Source organism: Antechinus flavipes, chromosome 1, assembly GCF_016432865.1.
Source record: "Antechinus flavipes isolate AdamAnt ecotype Samford, QLD, Australia chromosome 1, AdamAnt_v2, whole genome shotgun sequence".
Taxonomy (NCBI): Eukaryota; Metazoa; Chordata; class Mammalia; order Dasyuromorphia; family Dasyuridae; genus Antechinus; species Antechinus flavipes.
In genome coordinates this window covers 209,807,680-209,824,618 of record NC_067398.1, presented here as the reverse complement: position 1 = coordinate 209,824,618, position 16,939 = coordinate 209,807,680, and the positions used below count along the sequence as shown (strand labels likewise).

Here is a 16,939-nt window from a genome sequence, read left to right as displayed (position 1 = left end):
TCTGTATTTCTGCCAGAGCAAAAAACTGTTATCTATGATCGGAATCCAGACTAGTCTCTTTTATAGAAGAGATAATGAAGAACCTGAACTGGACTGTCCCTTCACTGTATAATTATCAAGGAGTTTGAGGGGTTTCAAGAAGACTTCCCACTTCAAAACAAAGAAGAAAAAAAAAAGATTTAAAGAAGCAGAGGGAAATTCTTACCTGAGTCAGGACATTGGAGGGCAAAAGAATTAAGTAGAGGAGAAGCAGAAGAAGAACTGATGAATACTTGGCAAAGTAACAGATATGAGGTTCCTTATCAGAGGAAGCTGAAACCTTTGCTGACTGAACTCCTAGAAGTGATGGTACTGACTTTCCAGTACTATCAGGTGCCAATTAAGGGTTAAAAAAGTAAGAGCAGTAGTCGGTGAGTTCCTCCTCAGGGTTACTGACATAGCTATTTGTTTGATGATAACAGAGAGGTCTGCTATTTTTTTTTTTTTTTTGTGGGGCATGTATCTAGGAGATACCAGAGAACCTTCCCCGACCTGTCAAACTGGATGACTATTACTTCTGGTGACTAATATGGGTTTAACTGCCAGTATTGCTAAATATTGTTAAGTTTTGATCAGGGAAATGAAGCTCTTAGGGGCACAGGTGATGTTTTTCATCACTGAAGCTTAAGAGAAAGGAAGAATTGATAAGTGAGAAGATGCTTATAAAGAGAGTGTCTAAAAATAGGATTTGGTAGGTGACACACCAGATAGGGCTTGGAGTTAGGAAGACCTGAGTTCAAATCCTGCCTCAAGCATTGACTGACTGTGGGACCCTAGGCAAGTCACTTAATTTCAGATGCCTTGGTTTCCTGCACTGTAAAACGCAGATACTAATAACACTTATCACGCAGGGTCATTGTGAGAATAAAGTGAGATAATGCATGTGAAGTGCTTTGTAAATCTTAAATGCTGTTACTCTTGTTGTCATTATCATTTTTATTTCTTGACTTTGGTTCAAAAATATAAATAAATAATGATAGGTTCTTGGCCAGAGAGGATATCTACCTAGCAAGTTAAGAATGTGGACCTGGAATCTCACAAATTTAATCAAAAATGAAAAAAGAAGGGGAACACTGACCGAATATTCACCACACTTGCTAACATGGAAAAATGCTACAATAGAGCTGATGGAGATGCCCAGATTTTCATAGGACATGACATGTGAAAAAAGAGCTGACACTAAGCCCATTACCCAAGACATCTATTATACAAATATATAAATTATGGGGAATAAACAAGGTGCATTAAATGTTTGATGCAAGGAAACATAGTGGGATGAGACCAGAGTATAGCCATGGAAGGAAATTTTTTTGTTCAGATTTGGGATTTAATTTTTAAATGTTATTCTTATTAATGGAATAAAGAAACTATATCATAGTGCAGTAAAAAGATGATTGTATTATGAAACTGCAAATGTACTATGCACAGCCTGCTATTCCTTTCAAATATACAAAATTAATTTCTTTTTGTCTTCCCTCTTCTCCCACTGTAGAGATGGCTATCCTTAAATAGAAGTGTGTGTGTGTGTGTGTGTGTGTGTGTGTGTGTGTACACATCGATATGGATATAAAGATGTGTATACATATATGACAAACAGAAATATGCATAGAATAATTTATATGTATATCTATACATAGATATATCCTATATATGTAAAATCATTCTATGCATATTTCTATTTGTCAGTCCTCTCTATGTAAAGAAAGCATCTTTCTTTATATATCTTTCATAGTTAATTTGGTTATTTATAATAGTCAAAATAACTTATTTTCTCCAAGTTGTTCTTAAAACGGTATTGCGATTCCTGTATAAAATGTTATCTTGGTTCTACTCGTTTTTCTCTTTATTATTTTGTGCAAATCTTTCCATGTTTTTCTAAGATCATTGAGCTCATCATCTACCACAGCTTATTTAGCCATCCCCCAACTAATGGGCATCCCTGCAATTTCCAATTCTATTCTGGGAACATGACAATGTTTTGTTTTGTTTTTTAATTTTCCTTTTCTTTCTTTTTCTATTTTTTTCTTATTTTAGTTTTATTTTTTTAAAAAAGAGAAAAACCTTTAAAAAAAAAAAATAAATCTTTGGGTATAAACCCAGACTGCTCTCCAAAATGGCTGGATTACCTTACAATTCCACCAACAAGGAATTAACACAGAGATCCCCTGGCAGGGAAATTAACATACTAATCAACGTTCTACAATTTATAGTCCTTTTAAAGAGCTACCTAGGGATGGTCAGAAATGACTAACCAAGGTCAAATAGCTAGTATGTATTAGAGGCAGAACTTAGCTCAAGTTATCCTGACTCCAAGGTTGGTTCTTTAACCATTACTTCATTATCTTGCCTCTCATATTCACAGAAGATTATAATACAAGGAATGATGAGAGCAAATTAGAGATTTAAATAAAGGACTCTAAGAAGGACACTTTCTATTGGGGTCAAGGTTTCTAATAGCTATATAGGTCTAATTTACTCACCAAGGTCATTAAAAGCAATATGTGGTGACTAATATAGTAGTATTTTGCATGATTGAGCATGTATCACAATATCAAATTACTAACTGTCTTAGGGAAGGAGGGAGAGAGAAAGTCTGCAACTAATTTTTAATGAGTATTAAAAATTGTCTTTATACATAACTGGGAAAAAACAAAATGTTGTTTAAAATAAAAAGGTAATATGTGGGTAGGCAGGTGAAAGCTTGCTCATATAAGTTAATTGAAGTGGTCTGTGAAGATTGAGATAATCATTTCTGGTTCCACATTCATGTGGAGGAAGCAGTAGCATCCTCAGGAAATTAAAAAGCAGCTTCCAGATTTCAAGGGGATAGCACTACTTTTACTGTAGGAGACAAGGAGGTATACATTATTAGTTCTGACTGATACTCTGACAGCCCTTGTTCTTTTTTGTCTGTCTCCTTCCTTTTTCTGGAACTAGTCTCGGCTCTTTAGTCTGTTGGAAGGTTAGGAGTTTTTCACTTGGTAGCATGTTTAGGCTTGTAACTAGGATTGCATTTCTGGTTTCTCAGCTTCTATGGTGAGCACGCCAGAACAATTTCCATGCTTTATCCTTCCTCACATACAAATATACACATACAAAAGATATAAAAAGAGAACAAATTCTGTACCTTCTCATGCTCGCTTTCTGGATTCCAGCTTTGATACAATTATAAGATTCAAAGATGAAAAGGATTTTAATTATCTTGTTAAGGGGTAACATTTACTGTGTCATGAATCTTTTTTTTTTGGCAGTTTGGGTAAGCCTCCTTCTCAGATTAATGATTTTCTTTTTATTTTCCCTACAAAACATTAGGTTTTTCATTTTAGGGTTTTTGTTTGTTTGTTTTTTAAATTTCTGGAGTATTGTGGTCAGGTCTAAAAAATAATCTGAGGAATATCAAAGGGAGAATCAAAATGGTGAAGGTTTCAAAATTATTTTTAAAATGCATAAAATAAGATTACAATGGAAACCAATTATATTGAAATGCATTTGTCAAAAAACCTACAGCCCCACAGGTAAAAATCTCTAATCTGATACAATTCTTTTATTTTACAGTGGAGGAAATCAAAGCCTAAAAGATCAACTAAGTTACCCACGTTTACACAAATGTAGACAGAAAAGTTAGAATTTAGACAAGTCAACAAAGATTTATTAAGCACATAGAAGAGAGTCAGGAATGCAGCCTGAAGAGGAAGAAATAGTTGACTTGGGCATCTTCCTTAAAAAGGAAAGCAACCATTGAGAAGGAGATGCTACAGATCAGAAGAACTTGAGAAACTCAGGGGCAAAATGAACTTCCAGATTAAACCCTGGGAAGTCCTCTGAAACCAAATACAGTACTCTTTCTTTCATACTCTGATTCCCTCCTTGGACCAAATCTAGAGACCATACTCAGTTCTCACCCCATTTTGGGTAGGTCACTAATTAACTGAAGGGCATCCACAGGAATAGGATTGGGATGGTGAGGGTCTCAAGAGCATGACACATAAGAATTGAGTTGAAGAAATTGGGATATTTCATCCAGAGAAGAGAAAACTATGAAAAATATGGAAGGGAGATTTATCTATCTGTCTATCTGTCATTTATTCATTTATCATCTATCTATCTAGCTATCATTTATTATTATCTATCACCTATCATCTATTTTCTTTCTTTTTTCTTCTCTTCTCTCTCTTTCTTCCTCCCCTCTCTCCACACTCCCTACCCCTCCTCTCTTTCTGTATTTGAAGAGCTACCAGGTAGGAGAGGGACTAAGTGTTTTGTCTGGTTTTCCCAAAAGGGAAAAGTTGGAGCAGCAACTAGATGCTTAGAATGACAATTTTCAGCTCTCTATAAGGAAATTCATGGTGTCCATGAATTTGTGGGGAGTTTTTTTTTTTTATCATTAACATTTAATAACTGGATTTCAGTATATTTTGATTCTTTTAGAATCCTGTGTGTTTTATTTTATAAACAGTTAAAAGCATTATTTTGAGAAGGGTTTATAGGTTTCATCAGACTGTCAAAGAGTTCCAACAAACAAAAGGAGGCACCTTTGATTTAAGGGAAAACTTCATGAAAATTCGATGTAATAAAAAATGGGAGGTGCTGCTTGATAAATAGTGGGCTTCCCTCTCTAGAAATCTTTAATTAAAGCCTAGTATTTTATTTTTCCAGATGAAGAAGGCTTGCCTTGTGAAGAGCTGAAACCTGTCTTTCTGGGCTTCTAGTTGCTGCTCCGACTTCTCCCTTTTGGAGTCAGCCAAAACAGACTGAGTCCTTCTCCTATCTAACAGCTCTTCAAATCCAGAAAGATGAGTGGGAGAGGGAGAGGGAGAAAGAGAGGGAGAGGGATAAGAAGAGGAAGAGAGAGAGAGAGAGGGTGAGGAAGAGGGAGAGGGGAAGAAGGAAAGGGAGAGATGAAAGAAGGGAGGGAGGGAGGAAGAAGGGAGGAAGGAAGGAGAGGGGAAGAAGGGAGGGAGAAAAAAAGATGGAAATGTTGAAGAGGTCAATCCATCTATCAATAAACAGTTATTAAGTGCCCACTATGTGCCAGGCACTGTGCTAAGCACTAGAAATATATATATATATTTAAGGCAGTTCTTCTTGGGATAGGAAATGCCATCTTCATGCAGAGAGAGAGATATGAAGACTGAATATATTTTTGCCTTTTGGGAGTTTGTTTTTTTCATGGTTTTTCCCTTTAGTTTTGATTTTTCCTTCACAACATGACTAATATGGAAATGTTTTAAATGATTGTATGTGTATAAATTATATCAGATTGCTTGCTATATTGGGGATGGAGGAGAAAAAGGAGAAAGGGAGAAACATTGGAGCTCAAAAAATTACAATAATGAATGTTGAAAACTATTTTTACATATAATTAGAAAAAAAATAATATATTATTAAGTAAAAACACCATACCTCACCACAAGTCCAGATTTAAATATTGTTTTGTTATCTTATAGATTTAAGAAAGTAATGGAGAAAACATTAACAATGGAATGTAATGAAGTCAAAAGAGTAAGGTGTCAGCCTTAGATTTAGGAGCACTCTTGAACTGAATCTTTCTCTGACACATTAATTTTGTGACTTGAGAAAAATTCTTTAGCCCATCTGAGCCTCAATTTTGTCATATGTATATGGGATTATTATAAGACTCAAACTTTAAAATATTGTATTAAGATTAATTATTGTTGTTATTGAAACCTCTTCAGAAGTTCCATTTATAGAACTGCTAAACATCACCTTTGCTTCCTAAAGATTCAGACATAGAGAAATTTAAAGTAATGAAGATGGCATAACAATGAAAATTGGAATCAGAAGACTTAAAATGCTACTTCAGTCATTTTTGCTTGGGCAATGCAAGTTTATTCACTTTCTCTTTCCAGGCTTCAATTTGACTAGATAATCTACAGTAATCTACAGTATTATACAGTATTAAGATTCCATGATTCCATTCCTTAGAGAGATAATGACCACTCCCCCAAAAAAACCTAAAAATAAAAAATACCTCAATTATCCAGCAGATATTAGAAATGATGATTAAAATTTCATTGCTTATGTTTTTATTAAATTTATTTTCTCTCCCTCATACTGCTTTTATAATTAAAAAGAAAAACAAATCAAAACTCTTGCAATAAATAAACAGTCAAGTAAAACAAATCCCCACATTGTTAGCCTTTGTACAGCCTTTCCTAAGTCAGCATGAAAATATAAAAAGCTTCATTATACAGTTGCTGTACATTATTGGCTTGAAATTCTATTACAATGGCAGCTAGATGGTACAGTGAATAGAGCATTGGCCTGAAATCAGGAGAAGCTGAGTTCAGATCCAGCCTGAGACACTTAACACTCACTAGCTGTGAGATTTTGAGCAAATCACTTAATCTCAATTGCCTCACCAAAAAAAAAAAAAAAAAAAAAAAAAAAATCGATTACAGATTTCTTCTAGGAGGAAATGCAATACAGTCAAAAAAGTGCTGGGCTTAGAATCAAGAATAACCTTGAATTGAATCTATCATCTGATTTTGTCTGATTATGTAACTTGTGAAAAATTTTTAACCTACTGGAGTCTCAGTTTTACAATTTGTAACATGGGGCCAATAATACTTCTATTCACTATCACAGAATTATTGAGGCTTAAACCTTAAAAGTGCTATAATAACATCAGTTACTTCTGAAGTCTCTTCAAAGGTCCAAATTGTATGACTGTACTATACAGGACATAATTTAGCCTTTTCTTGATGCCTATGGAAGGAAACATGGTAAAGTAGAAATAGTATTTGATTTAGATAACTGAAGTTCAGTCATCTTGGACATTAATTGATATTGATCAAGTCACTTGATTGTTGTGAATTCTTTCTCCTGCAAAATGAGTGTTGGTCCAGAGGACTGTTAAAGCTCATATAATTATATGTTCTTTGTAAATAGCCATTATTTGGGTATCATATTGCTTGCTTTCCCAATGGGTGGGGGAGGGACCAGAAGGAAAGAGAGAATTGGAATAAAGGCTAAGAACTAATTAATTGATTTAAAATAAATATTTATTATTGTGCCATATTGTAGTAGAGAGACATCCTTGAGATTGTTATGTAAATTGGAATCATTGTCATTACACTCAGATTCTTAGGCATGCTTAGGGTACAGCGTGCTCTAGCCCAGCCCATGTCCCTTGCATGCTTAAGTTCTCACGTTGCTATGCTTAAAGGAGAGCATTTTCCCTCATCTTTGTTCCCTGCTATTATGTGTCACTTCTTGTTTTAACACTATGTTCCATATTATAATGTCACTACCTGATTTCACCCACGTTTGTCTGGGCTGAGGCTACCAGTCTCTTCTAAAGAATAAAGAAAACCAAATTTGCTTCTTATTTTGTTATTTTGGTTACTCTGAGTTCACCTAGATGGTTGGAGTTACTAGGAGACTTATTTCTAGATTTGAGGGACACTGCTACCCTGTTTCTCTCTTTTTTTCCCCATAGTATTTTATTTTTCCAAATACATACAAAGATAGCTTTCAACATTCACCTTTGCAAAACCAAAAATTTTTTCCCTCTTCCCCCCCACCTAAAGATAGCAAGCAATCCAATATAGATAAAAAATATGCACTTCTCCTTCATCATGCTGCACACACACAAAAAAGGTAAGATCAAAAGGGAAAAAAAAAAACCACAAGTTAAAAAAAAACACACACACAAAAAAACAAGCAAACAAACAACAACAACAACAAAGGTAAAAATACTATGCTGTGATCCATATTCAGTTTCTACATTTTCTCTCTGGATACAGATGGCATTTTCCATCCAAGTCTATTGAAATTGCCTTGAATCACCTCATTATTAAAAAGAGTTGAGTCCATCACAGCTGACCATCACATAATCTTGTTATTATTGTGTACAGCATTATCTTGGTTCTGCTCACTTCACTTAGCATCAGTTCATGCAAATCTTTCTATACTTTTCTAAAGTCAGCTTATCTCCTTTTTTTAAAAAAACAATGTTAAATGTAGAAATAGCCCCAGACTTGGAGTCAAAAGACACGTCAATACTGATCCTGTTACTGGTAAGTAAGGAGCCTCAGTTTCCCCCTCTCTACAAATAAGACATTAATACCAGTGTCCTGCCACTTTACAGTGTTCCTGTGGGAATCAGATGAGAGGAATGGAATCCCAGCAACGTCAGAGACAAATAAGAACTAAACGATAACTGGTTCAGTCCTCTCTCCCTCCTTCCCCGAATAGATAACTGAAGCTTTGAGAGGGGTGAAATGATTTGTTAAGGTCATGTGGTCACAGATAAGTCCTGGGGTACTCAAACTCCCTTCACAGGTTGCCTCCTATGGCAAAGATATCTTATGAACTGTAGCACGTTATATAAATGCACAAGAATGAGGAGGATGGCAAGAACGATTAATGTCCTCCGACAATGTTTAGTTTGGGATTTACAATCTCTTTTGGTTCCATATCCCTTGGCTTTCAGTAAACTTTTCACTACTTCCTATTCAATGTGAAGGAAATAAATTCTAGAGATCACTGTGCCTGTATTTTGAGTCTAGAATTAGGAAAACCTGAGTTCAAATCCATCCTAAGATACTCTGTGGCCCTGAACAAACCACTTACCTTATTTCTTTAACTATAAAATGGGAAGAATAGAGTCATTTTGAGGCTATAATGAGATAATATCTGTATAGAATATTTAGCCCAGTGCCAGGCACATAGGATCTATAAAAATGTTTCCTCCTTTTCCTGTATCCCCTGTTCAATTTAGAAGGAAATAAATGCTGGAGTTTATCATGCTTATGTACATAAGAAATAAAACAAAGAGATTAAGCTCAATAGAATAGAAGTGAGTTTTGGGGGGGTGAGGGGAGGATTTAACTGAACAGTCCTTGTCCTTGTATTCCTTGTCATATATATATATATATATATATATATATATATATATATATATATATTATATATATATATATATATATATATATATATATGCCAGGTGGGGAACCACTGGTTCAGATGATAGAAACATTCTATTTCAGTAAAAAAATCAGCCTATTTTCTAGAGCATAAGCAATTATTTCTCCATTTTAAAAACCATATGGCTCTGTTAAAACAGGGTGGTAAAGCATGTTTATTTTAAAATATTTTTGATGGAAATGTTTCTTAGTCTTTGACAAGAAGGGCAGGGACTATCTTGGCCTCTTTTCATAAGTCCAGAGTTTAGTATAATGCCTGGCAGAGAGTAGGCACTTAATAAATATTTCTTGATTGACTAAAATTATTTAAAAAAGAAAGAAAGAAAGAATGGGAACCATTGTTCTCATAAGAACAGAATAAACACATAGGAAGAAGTGATCAAATCAATCAAAACCTGCCTCTGTTTCTTACTTGGGTTTCTGATTCTGTAAGCTAAATTCTATTACTCCAGTTAGGAGATGTTTAACAAATGAAATGAACCAAAAAAAGGATAGTGAGGGAGGAAGAAAAGAAATAGTCTACATTAGGAAAAACTAGAACCAATTTAAACTGTATTTGCCTTGACTCTTTTCAGGTCCAATGCTATGCGGAAGCCAATACTATTCCATAATCCTGGTTACCTTCAAACTCCCTGCTTACCTTCAAACAAGTTCTGGTTCAAAACAAGTATTTTCATTTACTTCTAATATGAGATTCTGATGCCTGGAGGCTAAATTGGCTTTGACATTAACATCAAAGTACATTTATTTAGCTCCACAGGACAGTGATAACTGATAGCACAGTGGATACAAGACTGAGATACTATTTTAAAAAAGCAAAAAAGACCTAAGTTCAAATCCAACCTCAGAAACTAACTGTGAGATTTTGGGCAACTCACTTAATCTCAGTTTCCCCATCTGTAAAATGGAGACGATAATAACATTTCCCTGGTAGGATTATTGTGAGGAACAAACAAGATAATATTCATATTTTTTGAAAAAATTTAATACAATGCCTGGCACAGAGTAGGAACTATATAGATGATTATTTTCTTCTCTTCTCTTTCTCCTCTTGCTCCTCATGACTCTTCCTTTCCTCTTTAGATAAAAGATAAAATCATAGAATATTAGAACTGGAAGAGACCTCAGAGATCCTCTAATCCATATCTGAAGCATGAATCAGCTTTTTAACATTCAGCTTCCACTCAGAGTCCATCTACAATCTCCAATTCATTTTTTATTAACTCTAATTCTTTGGAAGTATTTAGTGACCAAATTCATCTCTGTCTCTCTATAACTTCTATTAAGTGCTGCCTTCTGGGATCAAAGAAGAAGCCCTCAAATTTTTGAAGACAGACATTATATCCCTGCTAAATTTTCTACACATGAGATTCTCTCATGACTTGACCAAGATCCTGGTTATTCTCCCTCCTCTGGACATAGTCTAGATTTTCCATGTCCTTTCTAAAGCAGTAATAATAATAACAACAACAGTAATAGCTAACATTATAATGTGCTTTTTTGAGATTTGCAAAGAACTTTATAAATTCTATCTCAATTGTAAGAAGTAGGTGCTATTATTATCCCCATTACTATTATTATCCCCATTACTACCCCGCTTACTATTCTCATTTAAGAGATAATCTTATTGATACTATTCACTTAGGGCTAAAAAAAATTATTTGAGGAGGCTATAAGGCTACTGGTCTCCATGCATATGTATGTAATTTTTTTGCAGCTCTATCATTTTCTAATCTTGCTCCTTGAGACATCAATGAAAAATGGCCTCCTATTCTTAGATCCCCAGCTTTTTATAAACCATTGAAGGTGAGGATTCTGGTCTGTAGGGAAACATCTATAGCTCTGGGTTCTATAGTCCTTATTTATACTCTAATGGGACTCTAATGTAAGGAGTGGGTAGAGTGCTATTGGCTTTTAAGTCAGAAAGGCTAGCTAATTGCATACCCTGAGCAAGTCATTACTCTGTCTCAATTTCTTCACTTAGTAAATGAAAAAATTGGTCTCAATGATCTCCAAGATCTTCCTCAACTCTAACTCTACAGTCTATAGTAAAAACTTATAATACAAACTTAGAGAACATGTCTTCAGAACCTTCTTACACATTCTGGTGGAAAGATGGGTATATGAGTATTTTTGTTATTCAAGAATCTTGGGTTCACATTCTGAAGGGCAATTTGGAACTATGCCCAAAGGGGTATAAAACTGTGTATATACCTTTGATCCAGCAATAAACTATTAGATTTGTATCCCAAAGACTTGTTTTTGTTAAAGGAAAGGGGCCTATTTGTAGAAAAATATTTATTGTGATTCATTTTCTGGTGGCAAAGAATTGGAAATTAAAGGATTACCCATCAATTGGGGAAAAGCTGAACAAGTTGTGGTATATGATTGTAATGGAACACTATTGTGCTGTAAGAAAAAAATGAACAAGAAATGCTCTCAGAAAAACGTGGAAAGATTTACACTAACTGATACAAAGTAAAGTGAGCAGAATCAGGAGAACGTTGCACTTGGTAATAACAATATTATACAATGAATTTGGCTATTCTTGATATAATGATCCAACACAATCCCAAAGGACTTAAGATAAAAATTGCTATTTACCTCCAAAGAGGGAACTATGGAGAATGAATGCAGAAAAAAGGCATGCTATTTATTTTTCCTTCCTCCCTCCCTCTTTCCTGCCTCCCTTCCTCCCTCTTCTCTCACTCCTTCCTTCCCTCCTTCCTTCCTTTCTTCTTTCCTTTGTTTCTTTGTTTGCTTGTTTGTTTCTTTCTTTCATTAGGGCTTTCTTCCACAAAATGACAAGTATGGAAACGTTTTACATGCTTACACAGTGTAACTTATATCAGATTCCTTGGCTTTTTAGGAAGTGGGGACATAAGGGAGGGAGAGATAGAATTTGGAACATAAAACTTAAAAAAAAAGTTAAAAAAGTATTTTTATATGTAATGGGATGGGGATGGGGGAATAGGATATTATTTAAAAAAGAAAAAGAAAGAAAGAACCTCAGGCTTACCTCAAGCCTGTCTATAACATTTACTTGGTCTAGTCAATTTTACTGCACAAATACTATGATTTGTATGAGACAGGGAGTGAGGAGGTTTAACAAATGGACTAAAATCAAAAGTAGCATGGGGTGAAAAAAAGCGGGAGGAAGGAAATGAATTGTTCCCTTTCTGTCACCAACTCCTAAGATCAAATTAATGTTTCTGCTATCATTACCTACCTTGTAATGCACATGACAATTGCAACAATAATGGCAATCTGTACAGCTCCAATGATGGCTGCGATAAGGACGTGAGTAAGTTTTTGTCTACTTGGAACCACATAGAGAATACTAAAGTCTGTCTTTTCACAGTGCTGTCCAGTATAACCAGATTCACATCTGAAAGAAGAAAAAGGAGGTTTCACAAATACAAATAACTAATATTTTAATATTTAAGCCTTTTTTATAAACTCATTCTATTACTCTTTGAGCTGATGGGGGAAAATTAAGCACAAAATCAAAGCAGTGAAAGTGTAAGATAAGAGACCAAAAATCAATATAATGGATCAAAATGGCAGAAATTCACTAATGGGGTGTTAAATTCTTTGCCTGTAGGTTATATTCAGTCACAACACTGATGAGTGTTCCTCCTCCACTAGATGAAAATATAATTGGGAAATATTTAATAAAATAAATAAAAATACAAGAAAACATAGATAATATTACATTTTAAAGATGAATCAATATGTGGCTGCAAGGATCCAAACCTATGGATCATTGGTCCCCATTTCTATTTGAGTAATGAAGATAACATAATTTTAATTCTCAGTAATCAACTAATAACAAAAGAATTTCATGTTAGTATAACAATAGTTAACAAAGCAGAGTATATATGGCACTTAATCATAAATTTATGTAGGTTGGAAAGATATATATATATATATATTAGATAGCTTCTTATTTAATTTAATGAAGAAAATGGTCTAAATGAAAAGAAAAAAAAATAGAAGAAACTAAAAAAATATCCACCTAAGATTCACCAAACAAGCAGAACAAGATATAGGAAAGGCATTTACATTTAGAGCATGATTAAAAAAAAAAAAAAAAGAAACAGGAAAAATTTGGGAATTGGACAAAGATATTAACACAGTAAGGGGAAATCCTTAAAATCAAACAAAATGTTATAATGAAAATGATGGGGTAATTGGAATTATAGATATACACATCCCTACTTTATAAAGGCTCACTTTATAGATTTTCTAATTTAAAAAATTAAAAAGAATTTTAAGAAACTTTAAAAAATATTTTAAAATCAAATAAGACACCAATTTTTATTTAATATTTTGATTATTAAAAGATCATTAAATTAAAAAGAGAATTTCATATTGAAACTCCCATAGCAACTTTAAATTTTTTCCCTCATATAGCACTTTTCATATTTTGTTTTATTGTATGGATCCTTGTTATTAGTCTACTAGAGTGAAAGCTAGGGCGCAGGTGTTTCAGTCCCATTAATGGCATATAGAGTAAATCAACAAAAGTCTCAGTGGGTGAAGGCAGAAATTGCTCTTAAGAATAGGCCATATACCATGAAATACATTGAATGAAAAATGAGCCATCAGCAGTACTGGGGCCCATGTCTCAAGGAACTCTATAACTGAGATCTCCAGATCTTAATTCCTTAGCTATTGTTTCTTTCTTGTTCCCTATATTTCCTTTATTAAATACTGTGACCGAGGCTCCTGGTCTTCTTTTAGCTACTTCTTTAACATTAAAAAATCCCTGGAAAGATCTCACTTTTGTCTGAATGGACAGTACTTCCCTGCCTTCCACCCTCACCCCACTGAGAGAATATTCCAGGCATTCCAGACTAACTTTACCTCTAATACTTTCTAGGTCTCATCCTTAGCTAGAGGGGCCATGATGACTCTGACTGAATCATGACCTCCTTGTTATTTTACACTGTGGTAGTCTTCCTCTTTTTCACAGAGATGAACAATGAATCATTTGCAGGTCTATGACCACCTGTGTAGTGCAATATAGTTGACTTTCCACAAGATTAATTACCAAATCAAAGATTAATCAATCTTTTCCTAATCAGTTTTCCTGCTCTGCAGAAAATCTCTCTTTATTGTTTCTACCAGTGTTTTTTGACTTGTCAGCCCCCATTCCAAATATGACCCTTTCTTTCAGTGTAAGGGAGAGACAGACCAACAAAGGGTGACTCCTTAGAGCATGCTTGGATTTGCTCATCTAGCAGGTTTATAAAGCATGCTAAACAGCTCCTACCTAGTACCAATCCAGAATGTAGAATCCAGAATGGGTAAACTTGCTCCCAATCCCAAATATCAGGGGAGTTACAGGGGTAGAAGTGTTAAATGGTGACAAGAAGTTTTCCTGTTGGCCAAAGAACCAGAAAGACTGAAGACTCAGGAGGCAAAAAGTACAATTGAGTTTACACACAAGAAGAGCCACTTTATCTTTTCCTTCATCCTTTTGTTGACTCTTTGACTGCTAGTGAATAAAACGAAAATGACTATGTGGTAAAGTAGGTAGTAAGACCCTGTTTATTGTTTTCTTTTTCCTTCTTCCTTCCTCCTTCTATTCTTCTTCTTCCTCTTCCTTCTCCTTTTCCATCTTCATCTACTCTTCTTTTTTTTCTTCTTTCATCTTTGTAGAGGACTGGAACTCTGAAAAAGTGTACTTGAATCTAAGGCAGCAGAGCACTTAAGGCTAAGTACCTACTCAATGTGAGATAATGGTTCTATAAACACATACTTAGATGCTATTGGTGATGTGATGGCTCTCCTCAAGAATGGCACCTGCTGAATGTGTTGTGATAAGATAATCCTAGGCAAGGATTGGAGGGCTGAGAGAGAGGGTCAGGGTCTCTCTGCCGCAGCATGCTCAGGAAGGAAAACTTCAGGCTCCAGACTCCAGAGTCCAGGATTCATCTTTGATGAGCTACATGGCAGCTTGCCTGCCTCCTTCACTTCTCCTCCTAAAGACCAACAACTTTGACTCATCCTGATTCTGACTGATCCTGAAGCCCTCCAGAGAGCTAGCCTGGATATTATACATCTTCACCTTCTTTTCTTCTTTCACCTTCTTTCTTCTTCTTTTCTTCTTTCATCTTCATCTCCTTCTCTTTCTTTTCTTTTTTCATTTTCATCTTCTCTTTCTTCTTTTATCATCATTCTCTTTCTCCTTTTCTTCTTTCATCATCTTCTTCATCTCTTCCTTTTTTTCTTTCATCATCTTCTTCATCTCTTCCTTTTCTTCTTTCATCTTCTCCTTCTGCTTCTGGTTCCTTTTCTTCTTCCTTTTTTTTTTTTTAAAGTAGAGACTTAATTGATTGCTAGTTGAAGGTGTTGATTTCTATTTTTTTCCAATTCTGACATTTTAAGAAACTCTTCATTATAATTTCAAAAAAAAAGACATATCTATAAATATGACATCAAGACACAGTTTTCTCCAAGTTTTCCTTAAAGGGCCTGGCTTTGAATGGAATTACAGAAATAAGAATAGCATCTGTAAAGTTATAACTATTTTGAAAGTTCTAAAAAAAGTACTTGCGTGGTAAACATATTTCTTACAAAATTCTTTATTTAATAAAGTTTTGTCTTCTTAATATGTTTGACCATGTAATTCCCATATTCAGTAAATTTCAGTGGGGCTTCCTATTACCCCCAAGATCAAATATAACATCCTCTATTTGGTCTAGCTCCTTCTGCCTCCCTTAGCCCCATCTAGTCTTCTTACAATTTATTTCCTATCACATAGTCTTCAGCCCAGTGACACTACTTGTTATCTTTCAGCTCCTGGAACTTCCTGTTAGTGTCCCCCATGACTAGAATTCTCTCCTTTTTCATCTTCATCTCCTGACTTCGAGTCCCACCTAAAATCCCACCTTTTACAAGAAGTCTTTTCCAATTTCTCTTAATCCTAGTGACTTTCCTCTGTTGATTATTTCCAATTTATGTTGTATATAGTTTGTACATAATTGTTTGCATGTTGTCTCTCTCATTAGATTAAAAGCTCCATGAGAACAGTCTTTTGCCTTTCTTTCTGTTTTCAGAACTTGGCACAGTATCTGGCACATGGTTGAGGCTTAATAAATATGTATTGCTTTACTGAATATAGCCACACAATGGCTTGAACAAAAGATTCAGTAAAACATACTGAATCATCCAACGAATGAATTAGAGAATGAACATCTTTAGATTGATTCCATTAGAGTACAAGATAGGGCAGGAAAATAATAAAATATATTTCCATATTTCTTAGGGTGAGTTTTATTGAGTCTTTGTGGTGAGACTGACCCAAAGAGGAAGAAAGAAGACAAGTTGACAGAAAAAAAAAAAAGAATGACAAACCAAGTGGTCAGACCCTTAAACCAAAGAAATTCTACTATCCCTATGAACTTAATTTATAAATGGCAGGCTAAAAGAGGGTCTTGAATCTGTTTACCTCAGAATGGTATCTTTGAAAAGGTCCAACTTCCTTTGCCCTTCTGAGTGAAACAATACCAACTTTTATCTATTGTTGCTATTTGGATCCAGTGCAGTTCTGGACAGAGTTCTCCTAGAACTTGCACTCAGTCAATTGATAAACATTTATTAAGCACCTACTGTGTGCCTGGCACTCTGCCAAACACTGGGGATTCAAAGGGGCAAAAGACATCCTTGTCTTCAGGGAGCTCACAATCTAATGGGGGAGACAACAAGCAAAGAAATACACACATACACACATACAGACACACACACACACATATTTATTGTTCTGTCATATCTGATTCTTCATGATCCCATTCGGAGTTTTCTTGGTAGAGATACTGGAGTTGTTTGCCATTTCCTTTTCCAGCTCATTTTACAGATGGGGAAACTGAGGCAAACAGGCTTAAGTGACTTGCCCAGGATCATCCAACTAATAAATGTCTAATGCTAGATTTGAGTTCAGG

At 34.9% G+C, this 16,939-nt stretch overlaps 1 protein-coding gene across 1 annotated transcript in view; it reads right to left on the bottom strand.

Moving 5' to 3' along the window:
* TMEFF1 (transmembrane protein with EGF like and two follistatin like domains 1) overlaps positions 1 to 16,939 on the bottom strand; it is a 140,736-nt gene that overhangs the window by 4,952 nt on the left and 118,845 nt on the right. The window contains exon 9 of the mRNA XM_051995535.1: positions 12,220 to 12,378. Coding sequence (XP_051851495.1) covers positions 12,220 to 12,378 — 159 coding nt within the window. The remainder of the gene's footprint in view (positions 1 to 12,219; positions 12,379 to 16,939) is intronic.